Raw genomic sequence first — 21,567 nt, forward strand, 5'->3', positions numbered from 1 at the left:
TTTGTGGATTAACTCTTTTCAGTGCAGACTCCCCAGCACTCTTTACCTGCACTAATTCATTTCCCTTACAACAGGCCTGAGTGCTTTTCACATAACAAATTTACTTGTTGCTGATTTGTCTGTTTCAGTGGGCTCCGGGCGTTCATTTATTGCCTTTTTATTACACTATCATGATTGCTCTGTTACTTTATATGTGCCTGTTTTTTGGTCAATAAAATTTTGCACTGCTTTAGATCTGGACTCCAGCATTCTCTTGTTTCTTTCCAATTTAGTGAGAGTCGTCTGTTGATTGAGACTACATGAGGCATAATTCTTGTATTTACAGTAATGGACTAAAAATGCTTCTTTGGAGAATTTTCTTTATAATCATCGGCCTGTGTAGTTGTACCTTTACTGCTCGTTTCCAGTATCTGAGCCAGAGAGGACCATTGGTCCCATCAGCACCTGGTGATGAGTGCAGGCACCTACACCTCACAGGTAATACTGGGGACCAGACATAGGACATTCACATGGAGGCCAGACAACCTTTACAAACCCACACGCTTCGTACCTCACGGTCTGCTTTATTAAAAAAAAAAAGTCACTTTTACATCAAAGTGTAACAGATCGTTGCTGTAAGTCACTGTTTACTCTACAAAATAAAAAATTAAAGGAAAAATCAAATGCTAGTTTTGTAACATCTAACACTTCATGATTGATACGGTATATACAAGAGAAAATAAAAGGGGCAACAGTATCAGGTGGGGTCTTGTCACACTAACACGACCCCTCATTAAAAGGGAAGACGTCAGTCAATTAACGCTGCCCAAAGCATACACTGAGCCTCTGAAATACTGCGACATGATTAAAGATCTGGTCGGGAACTATGAAGTGTTGTCTGTTGATTGACAGGCGCCTCCGTGTGCACATCAGGAGAGACCTGTCAATCATCTGAAAGAAGCAGAAAGGCACCGGACTAGTCAGGCCTCCCTCAAGTTCACGGACAACTTTTCAATCCATGCCAGAGCATTTCACAGGAAATAAACCTAAACCTGCTGTCGCCTGTGACTTGGGCAGCGAGAATCCACTGACAGGTTCTCATTAACATCATATATATTGTACATCTCACAGCACCATCTTGTGGTAGGACCAGGTTACTACACGTCACACTGGAAGCCGTGGTTCACTGGAGCTGCTGACACGCTTCATTCCTCATAATGGAGGGGGGTTGGACAATTATTTAAAAAAAATATAACATGACACCCTACAGCGCCTGGATGGAGTCATCTTAGAAATTAGAGAAAAAAAACTGTAGCCATTAATTATATGAGGTGGTGAAGGCAACAAAAGCAGGTGCATTAATTAGACCGAACCAAGGGAGGAGAATCAGGGGCCACACACGACTGAGGAAATGTGATGCTGATTTTAGAGACGTATGCAAAAACTTAGGACCCCCCGAATCAAGAAACAGCGGGCACCAGAAAACCGCTGCTGCAAAAAAAAATGTCGGGCAACAAGGTTACAGAAATAAAATAAAAGCAGTTTCACGTTTTGGCTTTAACGACGGTGTTGGCAACAGGGCCGAGTTTAAGAAGGGGCCTGGAGAATTCACTGTAATTTACGCCGCCAAGTGACGTAAATTATAGCAATTATGCACTTGAGCCCGAGATCGGGGAACATTTCTCAGACTCTGGGTGTCAAGACTTTTGTGACAAACGACGGTCTTAATGATCTAGTCACATCCAGAGCTGCATCCAGAACCTGACCCTGTAATGCAGCTTACCCTTGTGTGCACAGAAAAGCCCCAGAGCATAGTTATGTGCCCTGACCTACTCCAGTCACACCCAGAGCAGCATCCAGAACCTGGCCCTGTAATGCAGCTAACTCTGGGGTGCACAGAGGTGGGTGCAGGGTAAAGCCCCCGAGCATAGTTATGTGATCTGACCTGCTCTAGTCACATCCAGAACAGAGTCCCATAATGCATTGTGCCTTATATCTGCAGTGTCCAGCGCCAAGAAACCCGCTATAATAATATAGGAAGAAAATAATAAGAAAGTAAATCTAAAGCGCCCCCACTCCCCGCAAAATCACTGGTCTTTTCCGCTCGGCTGGAATTCAGCACTAGCAGCCAAGGGTCCGCATTCATTCATTGTGAAGCCTTCACCATCCTGATGCCACCAGGGGGCGCTCTAAACTTGTCCATGGGAAGTCAGGTGGGAAATATGGAGGGCATCTGGTACACTGATGAGATCGCCCTCCCAGCACGACGCTACTGGTTGGCGGCTTCACAGGCGTCGATCCAATCGCTGTAAACATCCACCGGTTCTGACAGATCTGGGGAGAAGGGGGGCAGAGTTCAGGAAACACAATGGAAAAAATTCAGGCAGCGAAAAGACCCCACAGGAGAGGCTGCTGGGTGGATTGTTACCGACACCAAATGCAGAGGGGAAACCAGAGAGGTCCCAAAATTGTTAAATACTTCTTCCAGCTGAGGGCTGGTTACACAAGACAATCACCAGACTGACACATTGTAGCAAAAAAACTGGGAAGAGATTCGCTGCCGAGTCTATAGAGGATACAACAGTAACAAACCCTCAGCAATGAGAAGCTGGATTGATGACCAACATGGCTGATGGAATCAGGGCCCTGAAAATCTTTCTGCTCAACTCCAGTTCACAAGTGCTGGAGGAATTTGGCCCCCAGCGAGGTCCTGCGGTCTGGAGGGACGCAGGTCTATGAAAGGATACATGTTATGGGGGTCTGGAACTCCTCCAGGCAGACGGTGCAGGAGATGACCCCCGTGTTCCGCGCTCGGTCCCTGTGGGAAAAAGGAAACGAGATTGACCATGATAATCCATCAGGACAAAGCTGATCAGAGGTGATGAGTGTCCGAGTACTGGGATACAGCAGTGGTGGAGCAGGCATAATGCCACTCTGTGAGACTGACCAGCGCTTACCCATCACAGAGACGCACAATATGGCGGTATCATGTCTCTCCGTATAAATGTAGTATGTAACAAAATGGAGCTAGCAGATTTTTCATTTTTACTTTTCAACCCAATCGGACGATTTTACATTTTTAAGTTATTTTTTTCTCTTTTTTTTTTTTTTTTAAGAGACCATTATTTATGTTTTACTTCCCCATCGGTGGCGCTGTGTGACAGCTGTGCATTCTTGTGGGAGGCTTCTGTTTTTATCTATTCCATTTTAGTGTCCATACGACATTCTGATCGCTTTTTTCATTGCATTTTTTAGGGCAGGTGCGACAACCAATTCTAGCATTTCATTAGTTTTCGGTTTACAAATTTTCACTTAATAAGGGGGATAAATAATTGTATATGTTGATAGATCAGACTTTCAGACGTGGTGATGCCCCTGATGGAGCAGACGCCTGGCCACATAATAGCGCACTTTGAATACAGCATAGTGGCCAATGTACGGAGGATGGGAGGTTTCTCCAATGGGGCTGTGGTGACCAATGCAACTATACAAGCTCCTGCTTCCTCTACATTATTATTGTGCGGACAGTTGAGGGGTTAAAGGAGAACTGGTCACCATGGCCATGCCTTGGTGTGACACTGGGAATCACATGATCACTGCCAGCCAGTCAGCTGCTTTGTAAAAGATCACGTGATGCACTTGGCGACTCCTGTTGCTTTGAGCGCATGTCACATGATCCTCTCCAAAGCTGATGACAGGCTGAGAAGGATCACGCGACTCCCAGCGCTCCCAATTCTGCCACAAAGACATCAGACATCACTTACATCTTTACGTCGCAGGATTTCTCGTGGTTACAAAACGGACACGTGAACTGGGTGTCAAGATTTCCCGTCATCTTCTTCTTGGGTGGAGGCTTTCGCTTCGACTTTCTGCGTCCCATGTTCTACAACTACAAAACAAAGACGCGAGTTCAACTACAGAAGCAACACTCAATCTCCCGTCCACTCCTGCTGCCAGGTAAGCATTTATCACCCGCTGGTGCTGCAGATACTCGTGACCCTAGGTGTTCGCCCATCAGCGGCTGGATTTTTGGAGGCGACGTCGTACATGACTTTGACCTTACACAGCAGTCAACATAAGTTGTAAGTGACCCGTCTCTTATTTGGCAGCTCTAATACAACATGCCCAAAATGCCTGGCTGGGACTTAACCTGTTTGCTAGGAATGAGATTTGAAAGGTCTTATCCCTTTAAGTTCCAAAGTAAACATCCTTAAAGGGGTTGTCCTATAAATAACAGCCTGGGTGATAAGTGTGGGATCACGGAGGTGGATCTGACTGATGGGTCCCCCAAGATCATGGGTTCTGTGTCCCTGTGCGAGGATAGAAATCGGTGAACATGTGCGACCAGTGCTGCAGTCACTTCTATAGGTGAGGTGGCCACACATAGCTTCCACTGGGACCCCAGAGAACTCTGAACCCCGTCTAGACTTAGGTCTGGTGTGGGTGCACGGCGCAGGCTAAGGATGTGTTCTACATGCAGCACAGGCCTCGAACAGCAGTGATCGGAGGTCGGTCCAATCGCTGCCGTTTAACCACCTAAATGCCACTGTCCATGTATAAATGGGTCATTTAAGTGGCGTGATCCAGGAATGACAGCCTCATCCTCTGGTGAGATGACTATGATTGTCACCATCTATGGTATATAGTGCAAACGTCCCCATATAAACAAAGTGAGATGTAGATTTAAAAAAAATTACATGATATATAGCATTTGAATCACCCTCCCCCCCCATGTAAACAAAGATTAAACCCTTAGTAACACAGCCAGTTTTGACCAAGCCCCATTTTCCACATCTTTGGGTGCTTCTTAGGAATTAAGGCAAAAGTGTAATAAAAATAATAATACGATTCAGAAGGAACCCTGGAGGGAACCAATCACTATGAAGCTGAGGAGACACTTCGGACTCCGTTTGGTGCCGACTACGGTAGGATCCATCTTTTTAGGCGCGAGCAGAACTGTGGTCATCCACACTCAGGAGCTAAAAAGACACCCAAAATGATGGGACAGAGCCGCAATAGAGACCAGACGGAGTAACAGAGCCTCCACCTGTCTCATTATAGCGAGTGGTTCCGTCGGGAGTTTTGTCTAAAATCGAAACACCAGAATTGTTTTTTTGGTCGTCTTTTGCACAGACGGGCTATAAAAACATCATATCTGCACCAAAATGGTATCAATAAAAACATCAGCACAGCGCGCAATAAATAAGCCCTCACCCGACCCCAGATCACAAAAATGGAGACGCCACGGATCTCAGAAAATGGCGCAATTTTTTTTTTGGAGTTTTTTTTTTTTCACCACTTAGATAAAAGAACGTAGACATGTTTGGTGTCTATGAACTCGTAATGACCTGGAGAATCACAATGTCAGGTCAGTTTTAGCATTTAGTGAACCTAGCGAAAAAGCCAAACAAAAAACTAGTGTGGGACTGCACTTTTTTTTTTTTGCAATTTCACCGCACTTGGAATTTCTTCCCGTTTTCTAGTACACGACATGGTAAAACCAATGGTGTCGTTCAAAAGTACAACTCGTCCCGCAAAAAACAAGCCCTCACATGGCCATAGTGATGGAAAATAAAAAAGTTATGGCTCTGGGAAGGAGGGGAGCGAAAAACAAAAACACAAAAATGGAAAATAACCCAGGGGTTAAGGGGTTAAGACCTGGAGCCAACAGGCATATGTGGCTATGGGAACACAAAGCTGAAGAAAGCTGTCAGGAAAGGGTTAAGATCACTGCCCCCAGTGACCCCCCTGTAAGCCTCAGGCCTGTCACCTGCTGTCAGGTAATGGGGGCGCTCAGGAGGCCGCACGGCCGCCATGTGCTCGTGTACGCGGTGCCGGGTCTGCGCCTCAGGAGCAGGGGTCATACAAGTGACAATCAGCAGCGATAATCACCTCTGCTTTCCCGCCTGATGCTTCGCGTCTCCTCCCTCCGAGCACTGAGAGAAGCAATGAGCGTGGCCGGAAATAAGCCCTCAATCCCCCTCTACGGCGACACTTCCTATTTCCGGTCAGTAGCCAATCAGCTAGTGCTAAACGCACTTTGTCCCGCCTCTTCTGGTTTCCTATTGGACGACTCTGCGATGCGTTCCATTGGAGGAAAAAAGGAGTCTATGGTTGTTATAAAAATGCCGAATGTGATTGGTTAAAAGGGGGAAAGAAGCTGCCGCTGATTGGACGGAGATTACGTCAACGGTGTGCGACGTTGTTAAGCGTGACTGGTTACCAGAGAGGCCTAGAGCATGAGGCCAGACCAGAGCTAGAGTGCACCTGGCGACTAGAGAGCTAGGAGAGAGGCCTCATAGAATCATGGCAGGCGGCTGCTCGCTGTCATCAGCCATCATTGCGTCACTGACATCACATATCCCTACAGATATAGATATACAGTAGTGTCCCCGGTGTATTGGGGTTATCTGTTCGGTAATGACTGATATTCTGTGTTTGTGTTCCATTTTTTGGCATGAAAATCTCGCGATCTGCTGAGACCAGGAGTAAAGCCTGAACTGCCTGATTTACCCATCTGGTGCAGTTAATATTTGCTTTAACATTCCATTTTTTGGCCATTGTTTAAGAGAAAAGAGGTCCTAGGCCATAAACCCCCCCAGAGTGACACCTTCCCAAGTGCCTGATGTACCTATGTGGCAAATTGGTCCAGTCGCTCGACCGTAAAATGGACTATATAATAATAATAAATTTTATTTCTATAGCGCCGACATATTCCGCAGCACTTTACATTTCAGAGGGGATTTGTACAGACAATAGACATTACAGCATAACAATAATCACATACAGTAGATTATTACAAATACCAAGAGGAGTGAGGGCCCTGCTCGCAAGCTTACAGTCTATGAGGAAAGAGGGAGACACGAAAGGTGGGTGGTAACAGTTGCCCTGATTGTATGGACCAGCCATAATGTTAAGTGTGTAACAGTACAGACACAGAGGGCTAATGGATGCATAAAGCATGTGGGAACATGATGCTGGGAACCTGGTTATGGTAAAACTTTTGGCTCTGCCACACAGGGATAGGTTAGGTTAATGTGTTGAGGCGATAGGCCAGTCTGAATAAATGCGTTTTCAGGACACGCTTAAAATTGTGGGGATTGGGGACTAATCATATTGACCTGGGAAGTGCATTCCAAAGAATTGGCGCGGCACGTGTATAGTCTTGGAGACGGGAGTGGGAGGTTCTGACTATTGAGGATACTAACCTCAGGTCATCAGCAGAATGGAGGGCGCGGGTAGGATGGTATACTGAAACAAGGGAGGAGATGTAGGGTGGTGCTGAGCCATGGAGGGCTTTGTGGGTGAGGGTAATAAGTTTATACTGAATTCTGGAGTAGATGGGTAGCCAGTGTAATGACTGGCACAAGGTAGAGGCATCGGTGTAACGACTGGTGAGGAGTATGATCCTGGCTGCAGCATTCAAGACAGATTGGAGAGGGGAGAGTTTGGTAAGAGGGAGACCGATTAGAAGAGAGTTACAATAGTCGAGACGAGAATGAATAAGAGAAACAGTAAGAGTTTTTGCAGAGTCAAAAGTAAGAAAAGGTCGAATTCTAGAAATGTTTTTGAGGTGCAGATGACAAGAGCGAGCCAGTGATCGAATGTGGGGGGCAAAGGAAAGCTCGGAATCAAGTATGACCCCAAGACAGCGGGCATGTTGCTGGGGAGTAATAGTGGAACCACACACGGAAATGGCAATGTCGGGTGTAGGTACATTAGTAGCGGGAGGAAACACAAGGAGTTCAGTCTTTGACAGTCTTTGACTATGACTATGACCAGTGATTTACACCCAAACAACAGACTCAATCTGCTCCAAATCTGCCATCTTGGCACATCACCACTTCAGAAAGGACTTTCAGCTCTCTAGGACCTAATGTTCTCCAGAGTTTCGTGAAACAATGGAACATGAAAGCAAATATCTATTTTTGGGGATGAAGGTATTGAGATCGCTAAATCCCGGAGAGTTGAAACCTCGTCTAAAGCCTTCAGAAGCGCCTGCTTTACCTATGATCCAAATTTGGTGCAGATTGGCCTAGTTGTTTGACCATGCATAAAGAACGGGCAACAGACATTCGTTTTGATAGACATATACTGTATATGCCTATTTTGAGGACCATAAGATGTACCCCACATTTTGGAGAGGAAAATAGGAAAAAAAATGTTTTAATAGAATGGTGATGCATCTTATAGCCTACCGAGGGGGGGGGGGGCAGCTGTGCTGAAGTGGGGTCCCAGGAGGCAGGGTCGCTGCAGCAGGAAGCTGGCGGTGGCAGGAGTGGGGCAATGCTGCAGGCTCAAGGCAGGGAAGAGGGGGTGTTTGGCTGTGTGGGGCTGTGGAGGGACCCGGGCTTTGACAAAATGTCAGGAGTTGCCGCACTTCACATCCTTTTTACTGCGGTGGATTTCGGGAAAATGGGCGCCGGAGGCGGTGCATGCAGAGACTGAGATCTCGGGAGCTGCCACCCAAGGAAAACTACACTCTAATTATAAGACGCACCACCTTTTTCCTCCAGAATTTTGGGGAAAAATATGCATCTTATAATCCAAAAAATAAGGTATATACACACATTGTTATCAGCCGTTCCTGCTCATTATTTTAGCCCCAACTCATAATTTACTTTTTATTTTAGGCATTATTCCATTTTTGCCATTGGTGTTTACTTTTTTTTAACATATCCTTCAAAATGGCGCACAGGGTTCATGAGCTTTACACAAAATTAAAAAAAGCTGTTTATTTTTGTTTTTAACCTTCTTTTGCACCTTTTCAGCACAAGATGTTGCGTGTTCTGCTAAAATGTCACAAAATTTTAGAGAAACTATTCCAGAAGCACTTAAAGTCACTTTAGGCCTCGCTCACATCCACGTAAAAAAAAAAAAAAAAAAACTCTCTGATGTTGTTTCAGAAAAGTAGAACGAGTGTCACGGGACGCGAGAACAGTGCAATTTTTCTCAGCTTCCGTATGACATCCTGATTCAATCCGTATACAATGTGCTTTTAACAACATTTTTAACATTTTGTAATTATAATTTAAAGCTAGTTTACAAACTAATAAAGCAATCTTATATATAGATAGTGTGGTATTTCAGCTCACTTGGCTGCACATAGAGGTAGACACAGGAACGCTGTCTCTTTAAATCTTCCACTAGTTTATTAAAGGTATTGCATAAACCAGTGCAGGCCTTTCTGGCCTAACAGGAAAACAAAAACATAACGTATGGCACAGTCCATGTTGCTGTGGGGATCCGCCCGCTCAGGAACAAACAAAAGTTCAGCTTATCATGAAAACCCAGCTCTGGAGCGTGCACCTCCAGACACACCCGACACTGAATGAGCCAGAAGGCTGTGTATTAATCCTTTGGACTCCACCTACTCTACAGCTGTTCACTCAACCTAGCCCTAAACATGGCCGATTAACCACTCTCAGCACTTAGAGTACTAGAGCCTTTTCCTAAGTTCATATCACTGAAGCTAATAACTGCAGTGATACATATCTCCCCTCAAGAACTTTGCCAGTGACTTTGTCACATTTTCCCCCCCTCCCCAAAGCCGATGGGTTTTGGCACCTTCATTCACCAAACAGGTAAGTCTAGACAGGGCATCTGTGTTACCGTGCAGCTTCCCATTCCTGTGCTCCACATGAATGTTGAAGTCCTGTAGCCCTAGAAACCACCTTGTCACCTGATCATCCTTCCTGTTCCTTTCCCTCATCCATCTCAGGGGTGCATGATCTGACACTAGCCTGAACTTCCTGCCCACCAGGTAGTATCTCAGGGTGTTAATTGTCCATTTGATGGCCAAGCATTCTTTTCCTGTAATGGCATAGTTTTTGTCACAGGAGGAGAGTTTCACACTTAAATATAGGACTGGATGTTCCTCCCCTTTTTGTTTCCTGGGATAATACAGCTCCAAATCCAACCTCTGAGGCGTCGGTCTGGACCACAAATTGCGTACTGAAGTCAGTTACAATCAAGACCGGCTGCTTACATAGGGTGAGCTGTAACTCTTGGAATGCAACCTCTGCTTCAGGATACTATTTGGCCATCAAAGTTTCATGCCAGGGCCGGACTGAGACCAAAAAGCAGCCCTGGCACAAAAAAATTCACTAGCCCACATACAATGAATGTCCTCACCCAAATTGTAGAACACTGGCAGGTTGTGCCAACTTTTGCTTTAGCTCACGCACAGCACACATGCATCTGTTAGGTGTCAGATTCCTGACACTGCACAGCAGGAATCCAGAGCCAGACATTCAGCGGTCTCCCATTCTCCAAGTGCTGCTCAGCAATCACGGCGAGCCAGGCATGCTGCTCAGACTTGCTCTGACAGCCTGGATGTTGCTGCCACCTCTGGTGCAGCAATGGTAGCGCAACCTGCTCTGCAGGGAACTGCTCCAGAGTCTAAGTCCTCATGCCGTGCTACTGGGCATGCCCGCAAGGTGACCTCTCAGTGGAGAGCAGGGGTCACATGTTCAGGTCCTGTGTCGGATCTGATTGGGCCATCCCAGGGTACTGGAAGGTCCCGGAAGCGCATTGCTATAAAAAGCCCGCATGGCGGCTCGGCCATGCGCTAGTGTAGCATATTATGTTGTGTGTGTATGGTGATGGATGCATGGACTGGTGACTGACTTATTAAGAAACCCCTTCCCTCTGATAATACGAATGGTGACAGAGTGTTGGTTAGTCAGCTCCAGATTGTGGCAAGCTACACGCCACTGTGCCTCCTGCTCTGCACACTAGCGTCCGACGGTGTCCGGCCTTCCAGCGCCATCGTCCAGCGGCTTTAGTTATTGCCGCGCTGCGGTAGCAGCGTCCATTGGCAGTTGCGGCTGCAACGCCACCTGCTGGGCTTTCTGTGAAGTTAACAGGGCCAGTGTCCTTATATTTGTTACTGCCAAGCGACTCTGTGTCTGAACAGAGCCGCTCTTAGCGTTCGGCTGACGTTAACCCGAGCGCAGTACTTCACCTTTTGGTACATCTGCCAGTGTCCAGCAGCGGTCGTACCATCTACTGCACGGTGGACCCTGGGTGGCAAACGCACCTCCTATTATTTATATTTGGTGCGTTCCGCCGACCCTAACATTACACTAGTGCCAGGGTCTGGCTGGTAATGGCAGACGTGCAGCAGTTGCAGCGCTATATTCAGCAGCTGGAGAGCAGGTTGGCGGCTATCGAGAGCGCCAACTCAGCTGCGAATACCGCGCTAGCTGCCGCTCAGACAGTTGCTGAGGCTGTCTCACGTGTGCCCACACTATTGCCCACGCTGACAATCTCTCGCCTCCTGCTCCCCGACAAGTTCTCGGGTGATAGCGCCACCTGTAGGGGATTTATCAGCCAGTGCTCAATTCAGCTCGAGTTACTGGCTGCATGGTTCCCTACAGAGCGGGCTAAGGTGGGATTTATCATCTCATTATTGTCTGGCAGAGCATTACAGTGGGCTACACCGTTGTGGGAACGTGATGATCCTGTGGTTCAGGGTGCTGCTCAGTTCCTCGCGGCCCTGAAGCAGGTCTTTTTGGGACCACGGATCACACATAACACCTCTCTCCAACTTCTGTCCTTAACACTGGGGTCACTCTCGGTCAGCCATTACGCTGTCCGGTTCCGGACAATGGCTTCCGAATTAGAGTGGCCGGACAAGGCATTGGTCCTGGTGTTTTGGAGAGGGTTGGCTGGGCATGTAAAGGATGCTCTAGCTACTAGAGAAGTTCCCACAAGTCTGGAGGAATTGCAGTCTCCACCCGCATTGACCTCCGGTTTACGGAGCGCATGCTGGAACGTGCACAATCCAGATGAAGGGTTAATTTGGCTCCCACCTTCACCGAGCCGCTGAGATACCCCGCACAGGAGCACGTACCCTCCGAACCTATGGAGGTGTCCCGCACCGACTCCAAGCCACCACCGGTGCGAAGCTATGTACGTTGCTACCAGTGTCGACAAGTTGGGCACTCGGCTAGCACGTGTCCTTGGCGGGCGAAAAAACGCCTATGTCCTGTGGTCATAGGAGGTGGTCAGTCCAACATGAAACCCTTCTCACCCAAACCGGTATTCCGGGGTACTTTAGACAGTGGTCCTCTCACCTGGGAGGCAGAGGTTATCGTGGATTCCGGGGCCGAAGGGAATTTTATGTCCTCAACCTTCGCCCAGAAACACGCTATCCCTCAGGTGTTGCTGCCTCAACCACTGACCATCATGGTGTTAATGGGGCGCATTTGCCCACTCAGGTAACCCATCGGACAGTCCCGCTCGGGCTTTCTATCTCTCCATCCCATCGAGAGATCTTGTCCCTGCCCATTTTGCCTGATGGTATTGACCAGGTGCTACTTGGTCTTCCCTGGCTCCGTTGCCACTCTCCTCATATCGAGTGGGCATCAGGGAAAATACTGGTCTGGGGCAAGGATTGTGAGGGAAAGTGTCTGAAGGGCAGTCTTCAGGTGGCCTCCACTGAAGTGCCTGCGGATCTCTCCGCGCTTCCCAAACCCTACCATCAGTACGCGGATGTCTTCTCCAAAAAATCTGCGGAGACGCTCCCGCCACACCGCCCATATGATTGCCCGATAGACCTCATGCCAGGCACAGAACCTCCTAGGGGTTGTGTGCATCCACTATCACTCCCCGAAACTGAAGCTATGTCACAATATATTCGGGAGAACCTGGCTAGAAGTTTTATCTGGAAGTCGGTGTCGCCGGCTGGTGCAGAGTTCTTTTTCGTTCAGAAGAAGAGCGGAGAGTTATGTCCCTGCATCGACTACAGTGGTCTTAATGCCATAACAGTAAAGAACAAGTACCCTCTTCCACTGATCTCTGAACTGTTTGACAGGTTGCGAGGGGCCCGGATCTTTACAAAACTAGATCTACGGGGGGCATACAACCTGATTCGCATTCGCGAGGGAGACGAGTGGAAGACAGCCTTTAATACCAGGGATGGCCACTATGAATATCTGGTCATGCCCTTCGGCCTGTGTGATGCGTCATCTGTCTTCCAAGACTTCATCAACGACATCTTCGGCAACATGCTGTCTACTTCGGTGGTGGTCTATCTGGATGACATACTCATCTTCTCACCAGATTTGACCACTCACCGGAGAGACGTATGCAGGGTCTTCCACCGTCTACGGGTGAATTCTCTATACGCCAAGCTGGAGAAATGCCAGTTTGAGCAGGAGTCCTTGCCGTTCCTGGGCTACATCATCTCGGCCCAGGGATTGGCTATGGATCCGGCCAAACTACAAGCGGTGATGGACTGGCAGGAACCCCATTCACTCAAAGCGGTGCAGCGCTTCTTAGGGTTCGTAAATTATTACCGCCAGTTCATACCGCACTTCTCCACATTGGTAGCTCCTTTGGTTGCTCTCACCAAGAAAGGGGCTAATCCTAATGCTTGGTCAGAACATGTCTCCAAGGCCTTCTTGTCTATCAAATCCCATTTTGCTGGCGCTCCCATCTTACATCGTCCCGATGTGAACAAGCCATTTTTTCTGGAGGTAGATGCCTCTTCCGTCGGTGCAGGAGCAGTCCTCTTTCAGAAGGACGCTCAAGGTCGGAAGCATCCATGCTTCTTCTCAAAGACCTTCTCACCGGCGGAGAAGAATTACTCCATCGGTGACAGGGAGCTGCTGGCCATGAAGTTGGCCTTTTCTGAGTGGAGACATCTCCTGGAGGGGGCTCGGTTTCCCTTCCAGGTATACACGGACCATAAGAATCTGGTCTATCTGCAAACGGCCCAGCGCCTGAACTCCCATCAGGCTAGGTGGTCGCTCTTCTTTTCCCGCTTCCGCTTCACCCTGCATTATCTCTCCGGAGAGAAGAACGTCCGGGCGGATGCTCTTTCATGCTCGGTGGTTTCGGCGGAAGAGGGAGAGGCTGAGCCTCGGCTTATTCTCCCGCCGGAGAGTTTTACGACCGTGGCTCCAGTTTAACTCGAGTCAGTGCCACCGGGCAAGACCTTGGTGCCTCCTCAGCTACGGCCGGAGGTCCTCGCCTGGGCACACGCCTCCAAGGTGGGTGGTCATTTTGGTAATAAACGGACCACCGAACTTCTGGCAAGGTCATATTGGTGGCCGCATATGGCTCGAGATGTCAGGGAATATGTGCAAGCATGCATCTCGTGTACTCGGAACAGGAGGGAAGGTGTCACAGCAGCGGTGATCCGGTCCATGGCCCTGGGCGCCCAAGTAAAAAGAGGGGAATTGAATGATGGAATAAAGTTGAATGGTTCGTGATGCCACCTGTGGTGTTCAGCAAGGGAGGTGTTAAGCCGACGCTGCATGCAGATCCTCTGGGACTGATGGTGTAGTGCAGGGCTGGACTGGGACTAAAATTCAGCCCTGGCATTTGAAGTTACACAGGCCCACTAGTCACATGGTGACTATATAATATCTTTGTACACTTGTAGGTTAAAAGAAGTGCGAGGAGATTAACACGACTATATAACATGTAGTCAGAGCTGTGCCCAGTATTTCAGCTCAGTCCTATTTATTGCTTTTAGGTACAGTACTCCTCCCAAAGCTCTGTCCCCTTTTGTATGCACGGTGACAGAATTCCTGGCAGAACTGCTATCCATTGGGCAACCAGACCCCCTGGTCATAGCTGCCCCTATCATACCTCCTAACTTTTGAAGAAGGGATAGAGGGACAAAGACTGTGCGCCGCTGCAAATTTGGGCCTCGCCCCGGCCACATCCATTTCGCAACTAGTCACACCCATGTCCACGCCTAATCGCACCCATTTAGCACTGCTGATCACACTGACTGGTACTGAGGGCACAGTGGCTGGCATTATGGGCACACTGACTGGCACTAAGGAAGAGAGAAAACAGAGAGAGAGAGAAAAAAGAAAAATGAGAGAAAGAAAGGAGAGCGAGAGAGAAAGAAAGAACAGAGAGACAAAGAAGAAAGAACAGAGAGACAAAGAAGAAAGAACAGAAAGAGAAAGAAAGAGGAGAAAGAAAGAACAGAGATAGACAGAGAAAGAACAGAGAGCGAAAGAAAGTAAAGAAAAGAAAGAAAGAACAGAGAGAAAGAGAGTAAAGAAAAAGAAAGAGGGGAAAGAAAGAACAGAGAGAGAGAAAGAAAAAAGAAAGATTAGAGAGAGAAAGAAAGAACAGAGAGAGAGAAAGAAAATGAGAGAAAAACAGAACAGAGAATGAGAAAGAAAGAACAGGGAAAGAAAGAAAAAGAGAGATAGAAATAAAGAAAGATTCTATAAAGATACTATAGCAGCCCGGCTCCCATTGTAGGACCCACTTGAGCCTCCCGGTGCAGGACATATCATGATCCGCTCATATGGCCGGCATACCCGATTCCAAGGCGATCTTGCTTACTTCGCTGTCGGAGGCGGACACGGTGATGGATCTGAAGCATTCCTGGTTCTGTCACAATCTCCTCAAGAAATTATCTAATTTCCGGCCAACTTCCAGCACATCACTTCAGGTGGAACGTTGTGTGTGTTTTAAAATGCTCCTCGGGGCTCCGCCATGTACTCCTGTGTCCGTGGGAAAAGCCCGCTTTGTATGCTTCGTACACACTTGGCTCCGCTCCGTACATCCCGTACACATATGGCTCCACTCCGTACACACACGGCTCCGCTCCGTACACCTCATACACACACACACGGCTCCTCTCCATACACCTCGTACACACACGGCTCCGCTCCATACACCTCGTACACACACGGCTCCGCTCCGTACACCTCGTACTCACGCGGCTCCTCTCCGTACACCTCGTACTCACGCGGCTCTGCTCCGTACACCTCATACTCACACGGCTCCTCTCCATACACCTCGTACACGCGCGGCTCCACTCCGTACACCTCGTACACACGCGGCTCCGCTCCGTACGCCTCGTACACACACGGCTCCTCTCCATACACCTCGTACACGAGTGGCTCCACTCCGTACACCTCGTACACACGCGGCTCCACTCCGTACGCCTCGTACACACACGGCTCCTCTCCATACACCTCGTACACGTGCGGCTCCGCTCCGTACACCTCGTACTCACGCGACTCCGCTCCGTACACCTCGTACTCACGCGGCTCCGCTCCGTACACCTCATACACACACGGCTCCACTCCGTACGCCTCGTACACACACGGCTCCTCTCCATACACCTCGTACACGTGCGGCTCCGCTCCGTACACCTCGTACTCACGCGGCTCCGCTCCGTACACCTCGTACTCACGCGGCTCCGCTCCGTACACCTCGTACACACGCGGCTCCACTCCGTACGCCTCGTACACACACGGCTCCTCTCCATACACCTCGTACATGTGCGGCTCCGCTCCGTACACCTCGTACTCACGCGGCTCCGCTCCGTACACCTCGTACTCACGCGGCTCCGCTCCGTACACCTCGTACACACACGGCTCCGCTCCGTACACCGCATACACACACAGCTCTGCTACATCTACCCTGTAAACCCCTCCTGACCCCACACATACTTCCCTCATCCAGCACCATGACAACCAGCACAGCAGAGTCTTGTAGACACCAAGAGGCAAGGCTGAGCGCACAGGACCTGTGATGAGGTCACAGGAGGGGCGGAGTCAGGGGTCACATGATCAGGGGTCTGGACAAAGGCTCCTGATCATGTGATCCCCTGACTCCTCCCCTCCTGTGACCTCATCACAGGTCCTGTGAACAGAGAAGAGAGCAGGCAAGCGACGCTGTGAGTGGCTGAGGGGGGGAGGTCTCATGCTGCGGTGAGGATGGGGTGCGTGGGGCGGGGCGGCTTATCTCCCTGCAGTGCGGGAGGGTTGGAAACTATAACCGCCGTGCCCGCAGAGGGTCGGCGGCAGGAGCAACAGGCAGGCCAGTGGCCGCATCAGCTGGCAAGCGGCAAGATGAGCAGGCGCTGCCGCCCGCGGCCCACATGACAGCGGCCCAGCGGGAAAATGCCTGGTTGGTTATATTACCAATCCGGGCCTGGTGTAGTGCAGCAATGATGTTATAGCCCTCCACAGGCAGGGCTGTAGTCCCAGGGCAGTGTAGATAAGCGTTGCAGGAATGGTGCAGTGTAGGCACAGGGATGTAGCGGTGCCAGGTGTGTTGGCGCAGCAATGAGTGGAGGACACCAGGGCATGTAGTTCCAAAGCTTTACTCACAGTCTGTTGTACAAACAGGTGCCTGCCTCCGTGCTGTGTCCTCCGGGTCAGGGACTCAGTCAACCTCCAGGCCAGACGGATTACTCCCTTCCAACACTCCGCCAACATGTGCCTTTCTGAACGTCTCCTCATATAGCGTCTTTAAATGAAGTACTCCTAGTACTGAGTTACACTGGAGTTCCTCCTGTCTGATGTTCTTATGAACTCTACTTGTACGGCAGACAGCTGTAGCCTGCTTCGGGGACTCCTTGCTACTAAGTCCCGGCTCACTATCCAGTTGCTGTTTGTGTGGGAATAAAGTGGTCACTACTTCTATTCCTCCGGTGTCTGCTGCAGGACCATTAGTATCCGTACAACCTCGGGGACCGGGCCCCGGCCTTGCGCTTAGAACTTCTAGGAAGGGTTCTCTTTCAACCCACGTCCTCTGTTCTCTTTTACTCCTCACGTTCCGTACTAATCTTTCTTTCTATGGAAAATCAGGGTTTCAGTCTATGTCGCTCTCTCTCTCTCTTCCTTTCCTGTGCCAGCAGACCCAGGTCACTGGGATCTCCTGCAGCACTTCCATCCATCTATCCCTCTCTCTGGGGATCTTCTTCTCTCACTGCTTACTGACTCACCCACTAAACAACTGACCACTGTCCTAAACTCTTCCCGCTCTCTTTAATGTAAACTAAGCTCCACCCACCACCCAGCACATTTCGTGTTCCAAGCAGGGAGCCACCAATGGGTGCTTTGCTACACTCCAAGCAGGGAGCCGCCGAAGGTGCTTTGCTACACTACTTTGTGGCGTGGGGCTGCAGGTGTTGGAGTGTGGTCAGGAGTCTCCATCTTACCTGCATGGTGGGGCACCACACCTCAGGAGGAGGTGCAGTACCTCTGTGGCGACTGAGCCTCAGGGGCGCCACACATACATCCTGGTAACTCTGAAAACAGGACCTGGTTCTTCTGAAGTAGTTTTTGGCACTGTTGTTTCTGGGCCGGTGATAGTGTCTCTTTCACTGTGACATCCTCGACCATAGCCTCAGGTCTGGCCTTCAGTCATGTAGCTTCTACCGATCCCTGTCTCGCAATGGTTGAAGCAGGTTGATGTGGTACACTTGGTATTCTTTCTTCCCTCTGGCTGGTGGTCCTTGCAGCTGACATCACTCAGCTTTCAAACACCTCATATGGCCCCCTGCCACTTGGCCAGAAATTTACTTTCAAGTTTGGGGATCAAGATCAACACTCGGTCTCCAGGGCTAAACTGTCTCAGCCTTGACAACCAATTGTAAGCCCTTGCCTGGGCCTCTTATGCTTGAAGGAGGCTCTCCTTCATGATTGGCATCACCCTCGCTATCCTGTCCTGTATCTGGGGCACATGGTCGATGATACTTTGGTGGGGTGGAACCTCTGCTTCCCAGGTCCCCTTTGCAATATCCAAAGTCCCCGAGGGTGTTGTCCATATAACACCTCGAATGGTGATAACTCCGAAGAGGCCTGTGGAACTTCCCTAATAGAGAACAGCAGGTATAGGAGTAGGAAATCCCAATCTCGGTCATCTGTTTCCACAATCTTTTTAAGCTAAGCATGGACTTCAAGGTCTTATTGAACCTTTCCACCAGATCGTCCTTCTGCGGATAGTAAACTGATGTCCTGAGTTGTGTAATCTAGATAACCTTACATAACTATCTCATTATCTTGGACATGAACAGCATTCCTTGGTCCGTCAGGATCTCCTTTGGCAGGCCTGTCCGGGAGAAAATATAAACTAGCTCTCGAGCTATGCTTCTGGTGGAGGAGTTTCTTACTGGTATCGCCTCTGGGTACAGTGTTGCATACATAGTCCATGACCACCAGGATATATTGGTGCCCTCTGGCTGACTTAACTAGGGGCCCAACAAGGTCCATGGCAGTCCGGTCAAATGGAACCTCTATAATGGGTAACGGCACTAGGGGACTGCGGAAGTGAGATAAGGGAGCAGTTATCTGACAGGTAGGACAGGACCGGCAATAATTAACAATCTCTTGGTGACAACCAGGCCACCGGTTCTTTGAAGTACTCGCTCCTGAGTTTTGACACCTATGACATGAGATTGGGCCAGGTCTAGTACCGTACAACTATAATTTAAATGTAGCTTTTTTCCTTTAAAGCCAGCAGAGGTTAATGTCAGTTTTCCTTGCTGGCAGTGTGCTGCAGCTGCTGAATTGCTTGGTCAGCTAATGTGGTTGGTGACCACTCCCACCATCCTTTAAATACTCACCTGATGCATCAGCTGATTGTTGGTGATAGAGTTATTCTATGGAGGCCAGTCTTGCAGTTGCAGCTGTCAGCGCTGTATCAGCTACTTCTGGAGTTCGTGTTCCTGTTTCCATGTCCTCTGCGGTGTGGCGCTTGGCAGTGAGTCTGGAAGCTAAGTGTTGTGTTTTTACCTTGTCTGTCTCATAATTGTCACTACCCCCTGTTATTGTACCATCTGCAGTGGTGATGCTAGTGTCCTTGCCAGCCAGTGCACTAGCCAAAGCAGGGCTAGGTGACAGCGAGGGACAAGGTTCGTGACGGCGAAAGGGGGAAGGACCCGCTTAGGGCGTTAGGGGAGTGCAGGGACAGACTCAGGTTGGAGCTCAGGAGGTGACCCATCCCTCATTCCCTATCAGTAGGGCCTTCCTCTTCCCATTTCCATCCCGTTGCGTTGTGTCGTGCTGTCCGCTGACGACCCCTTGTGGGATCGAGACTTTTAGGACATCTATCATGTATCTTTCTTTTCTGACGGTTCTGGCTGTGATGGTACTGTACTTAGCTGATGAAATTTTGGGTTTCCTTTGAGATGTATGTGTAAAAGTCGGGCGGCAAATGCATAGTCCGTGTTCCGTTCAATATTTTTCTCACACCCATACTTGCATTGGCGAGACCAGTCCGATCTAAATGCAGACACTCGCAGCATGCTGCGATTTTTTTTTTTCTCATCCAGATTCCACCTGAGAAAAATATTGCAGATCAGCACTGGCTCATTGAATAACATTGGAACAAGTACAATCCAATTTTTTTTTTATTGGATTGCATTCTCCCGATTTATACACTGATGTGAGCGAGGCCTAAGGGGAGGGTGGGCGACTGGAGTCCATTTTTGCAAAAATGTTAGAAGCTGCAGTTGAAGAATCGCACTAAAACATCTGGAAGTCGCGGCCCATGATGGGAAACACATATAAAGTAGACTTTAATAAAGTTGCGAAATAAAAGAATAAGATGCAAATGAGAAACGGGCGAATTACACCAATCACTAGATTAAAAAAAGCAAAAATGTAATAAGGAATTGAGCCCTTTGTGTATAGGTTTAGGGGCCCTTCAAGGGGTTTCCCTTTTCCGCTTGTGCCCACTCTAGGATTTTGGTGTATATGTTGTTTTTAGCATCAGATTCTTCAAAATGGTGCAGCACACGGGATGATGATTTTTAGGCAAAAATTAAAGGCCCTTTTTTTTTACTTACTTTTTTTGTGTATCTTTGGAGCAAATTGTTGCAAACACCTTTGAAATGTCACCTGTTAGTCTTCAAATGCGCAAAAAAATAAAATTGGATTTTGTTCTCTCAGATGGTGCACTACAATTGAGCAAACATTTTGAAAATTCACAAATGAGGAATTAAGCTTAAACATCCGGATAAGGAAAACCACGGCAGTAATATCGAACATAAAAGAAAACCAGATGAAACCGAATAAATTAAATAATAAGGGGCAAATGAAAAAAATGAAAAATGGCGTAAAGAGAATGATAAATCGAGTACCATGCATCTCGGTTGACTAGTCCAAGAGGTTGTCCACCTCGGCTTTTCCCCACTCCACTCCTCTAGACTGACAGGCATTATGCGTGAGTGCTTACCCAGACCTGTCAGTCTAGGGGAGCGAGATGCGGAGAAGCCACCGGTGACAACCTCTTGGACTAGTCATCCAAAACCCATAGCCGGTATTCTCTGAACCATTGCAACGTTTAGGCTTTTATCCTAAGTCATGTAACAAGGCTCGTTAAAGGGTCGACATTGACTTTTAGGATTGCTACTTCCAATAGGTGGCACTAGAGTACTAGTCTTCTTCCTCTCTGAAGAGACAATTTGCATAATTAGCATATTTCCCAGAGGAGCATTGCGGCTTTAAGTCTCCTCATCTCGACATGCTTAGCATGTCACTCTCCGCAAGGAGAAATGATACTTCTTGGATATCGGTCAGACACCTCTCTCACAGCCAAACCAGATCTCACGCTTTGCACTGACGAGGGGCAGTACCCTGAAACACCGTGTCTGCAAATTGAGATTCTGGCTTGGCTTTTATCCTAAGTCATTTAACAAGGCTCCTTAAAGGGTCGACATTGACTTTTAGGATTGCTACTTCCAATAGGTGGCACTAGAGGTCTAGTCCTCTTCCTCTCTGAAGAGACAATTTGCATAATTAACGTTTAGGAGTAAAACATACACTGCTGCAATAAGGCGGCAGTGTCAGAGTCATGCTGTGTGAGGTC

At 48.6% G+C, this 21,567-nt stretch overlaps 1 protein-coding gene across 1 annotated transcript; it reads right to left on the minus strand.

Moving 5' to 3' along the window:
- Positions 1-547: 547 nt before the first annotated feature.
- On the minus strand, positions 548-6,026 carry ELOF1 (elongation factor 1). The gene is made up of 4 exons (XM_073587469.1): positions 5,872-6,026; positions 3,744-3,868; positions 2,727-2,797; positions 548-2,313 (listed from the first exon to the last, which is right to left on the minus strand). Exons 2-4 carry the CDS (start codon positions 3,857-3,859, stop codon positions 2,249-2,251), a joined length of 252 nt encoding a protein of 83 aa, XP_073443570.1. The 5' UTR covers positions 3,860-3,868; positions 5,872-6,026; the 3' UTR covers positions 548-2,248.
- Positions 6,027-21,567: the final 15,541 nt, after the last annotated feature.

The sequence above is a fragment of the Dendrobates tinctorius genome, unplaced genomic scaffold (genome assembly GCF_039654945.1).
Source record: "Dendrobates tinctorius isolate UK_male_01 unplaced genomic scaffold, ASM3965494v1 ptg000099l, whole genome shotgun sequence".
NCBI classification, from domain to species: Eukaryota; Metazoa; Chordata; class Amphibia; order Anura; family Dendrobatidae; genus Dendrobates; species Dendrobates tinctorius.

Bases quoted from the DNA above. Each gene is read 5' to 3' on its own strand.
- ELOF1 (XM_073587469.1), bottom strand. From the start codon at position 3,859: ATGGGACGCAGAAAGTCGAAGCGAAAGCCTCCACCCAAGAAGAAGATG. The intron at 2,798-3,743 runs GTAAGTGATGTC...TTTTTCCCACAG, and splicing joins AAATCCTGCGACGTAAAGAT to GGACCGAGCGCGGAACACGG. The intron at 2,314-2,726 runs GTATCCTTTCAT...CCTTCTCCCCAG, and splicing joins GTTCCAGACCCCCATAACAT to ATCTGTCAGAACCGGTGGAT.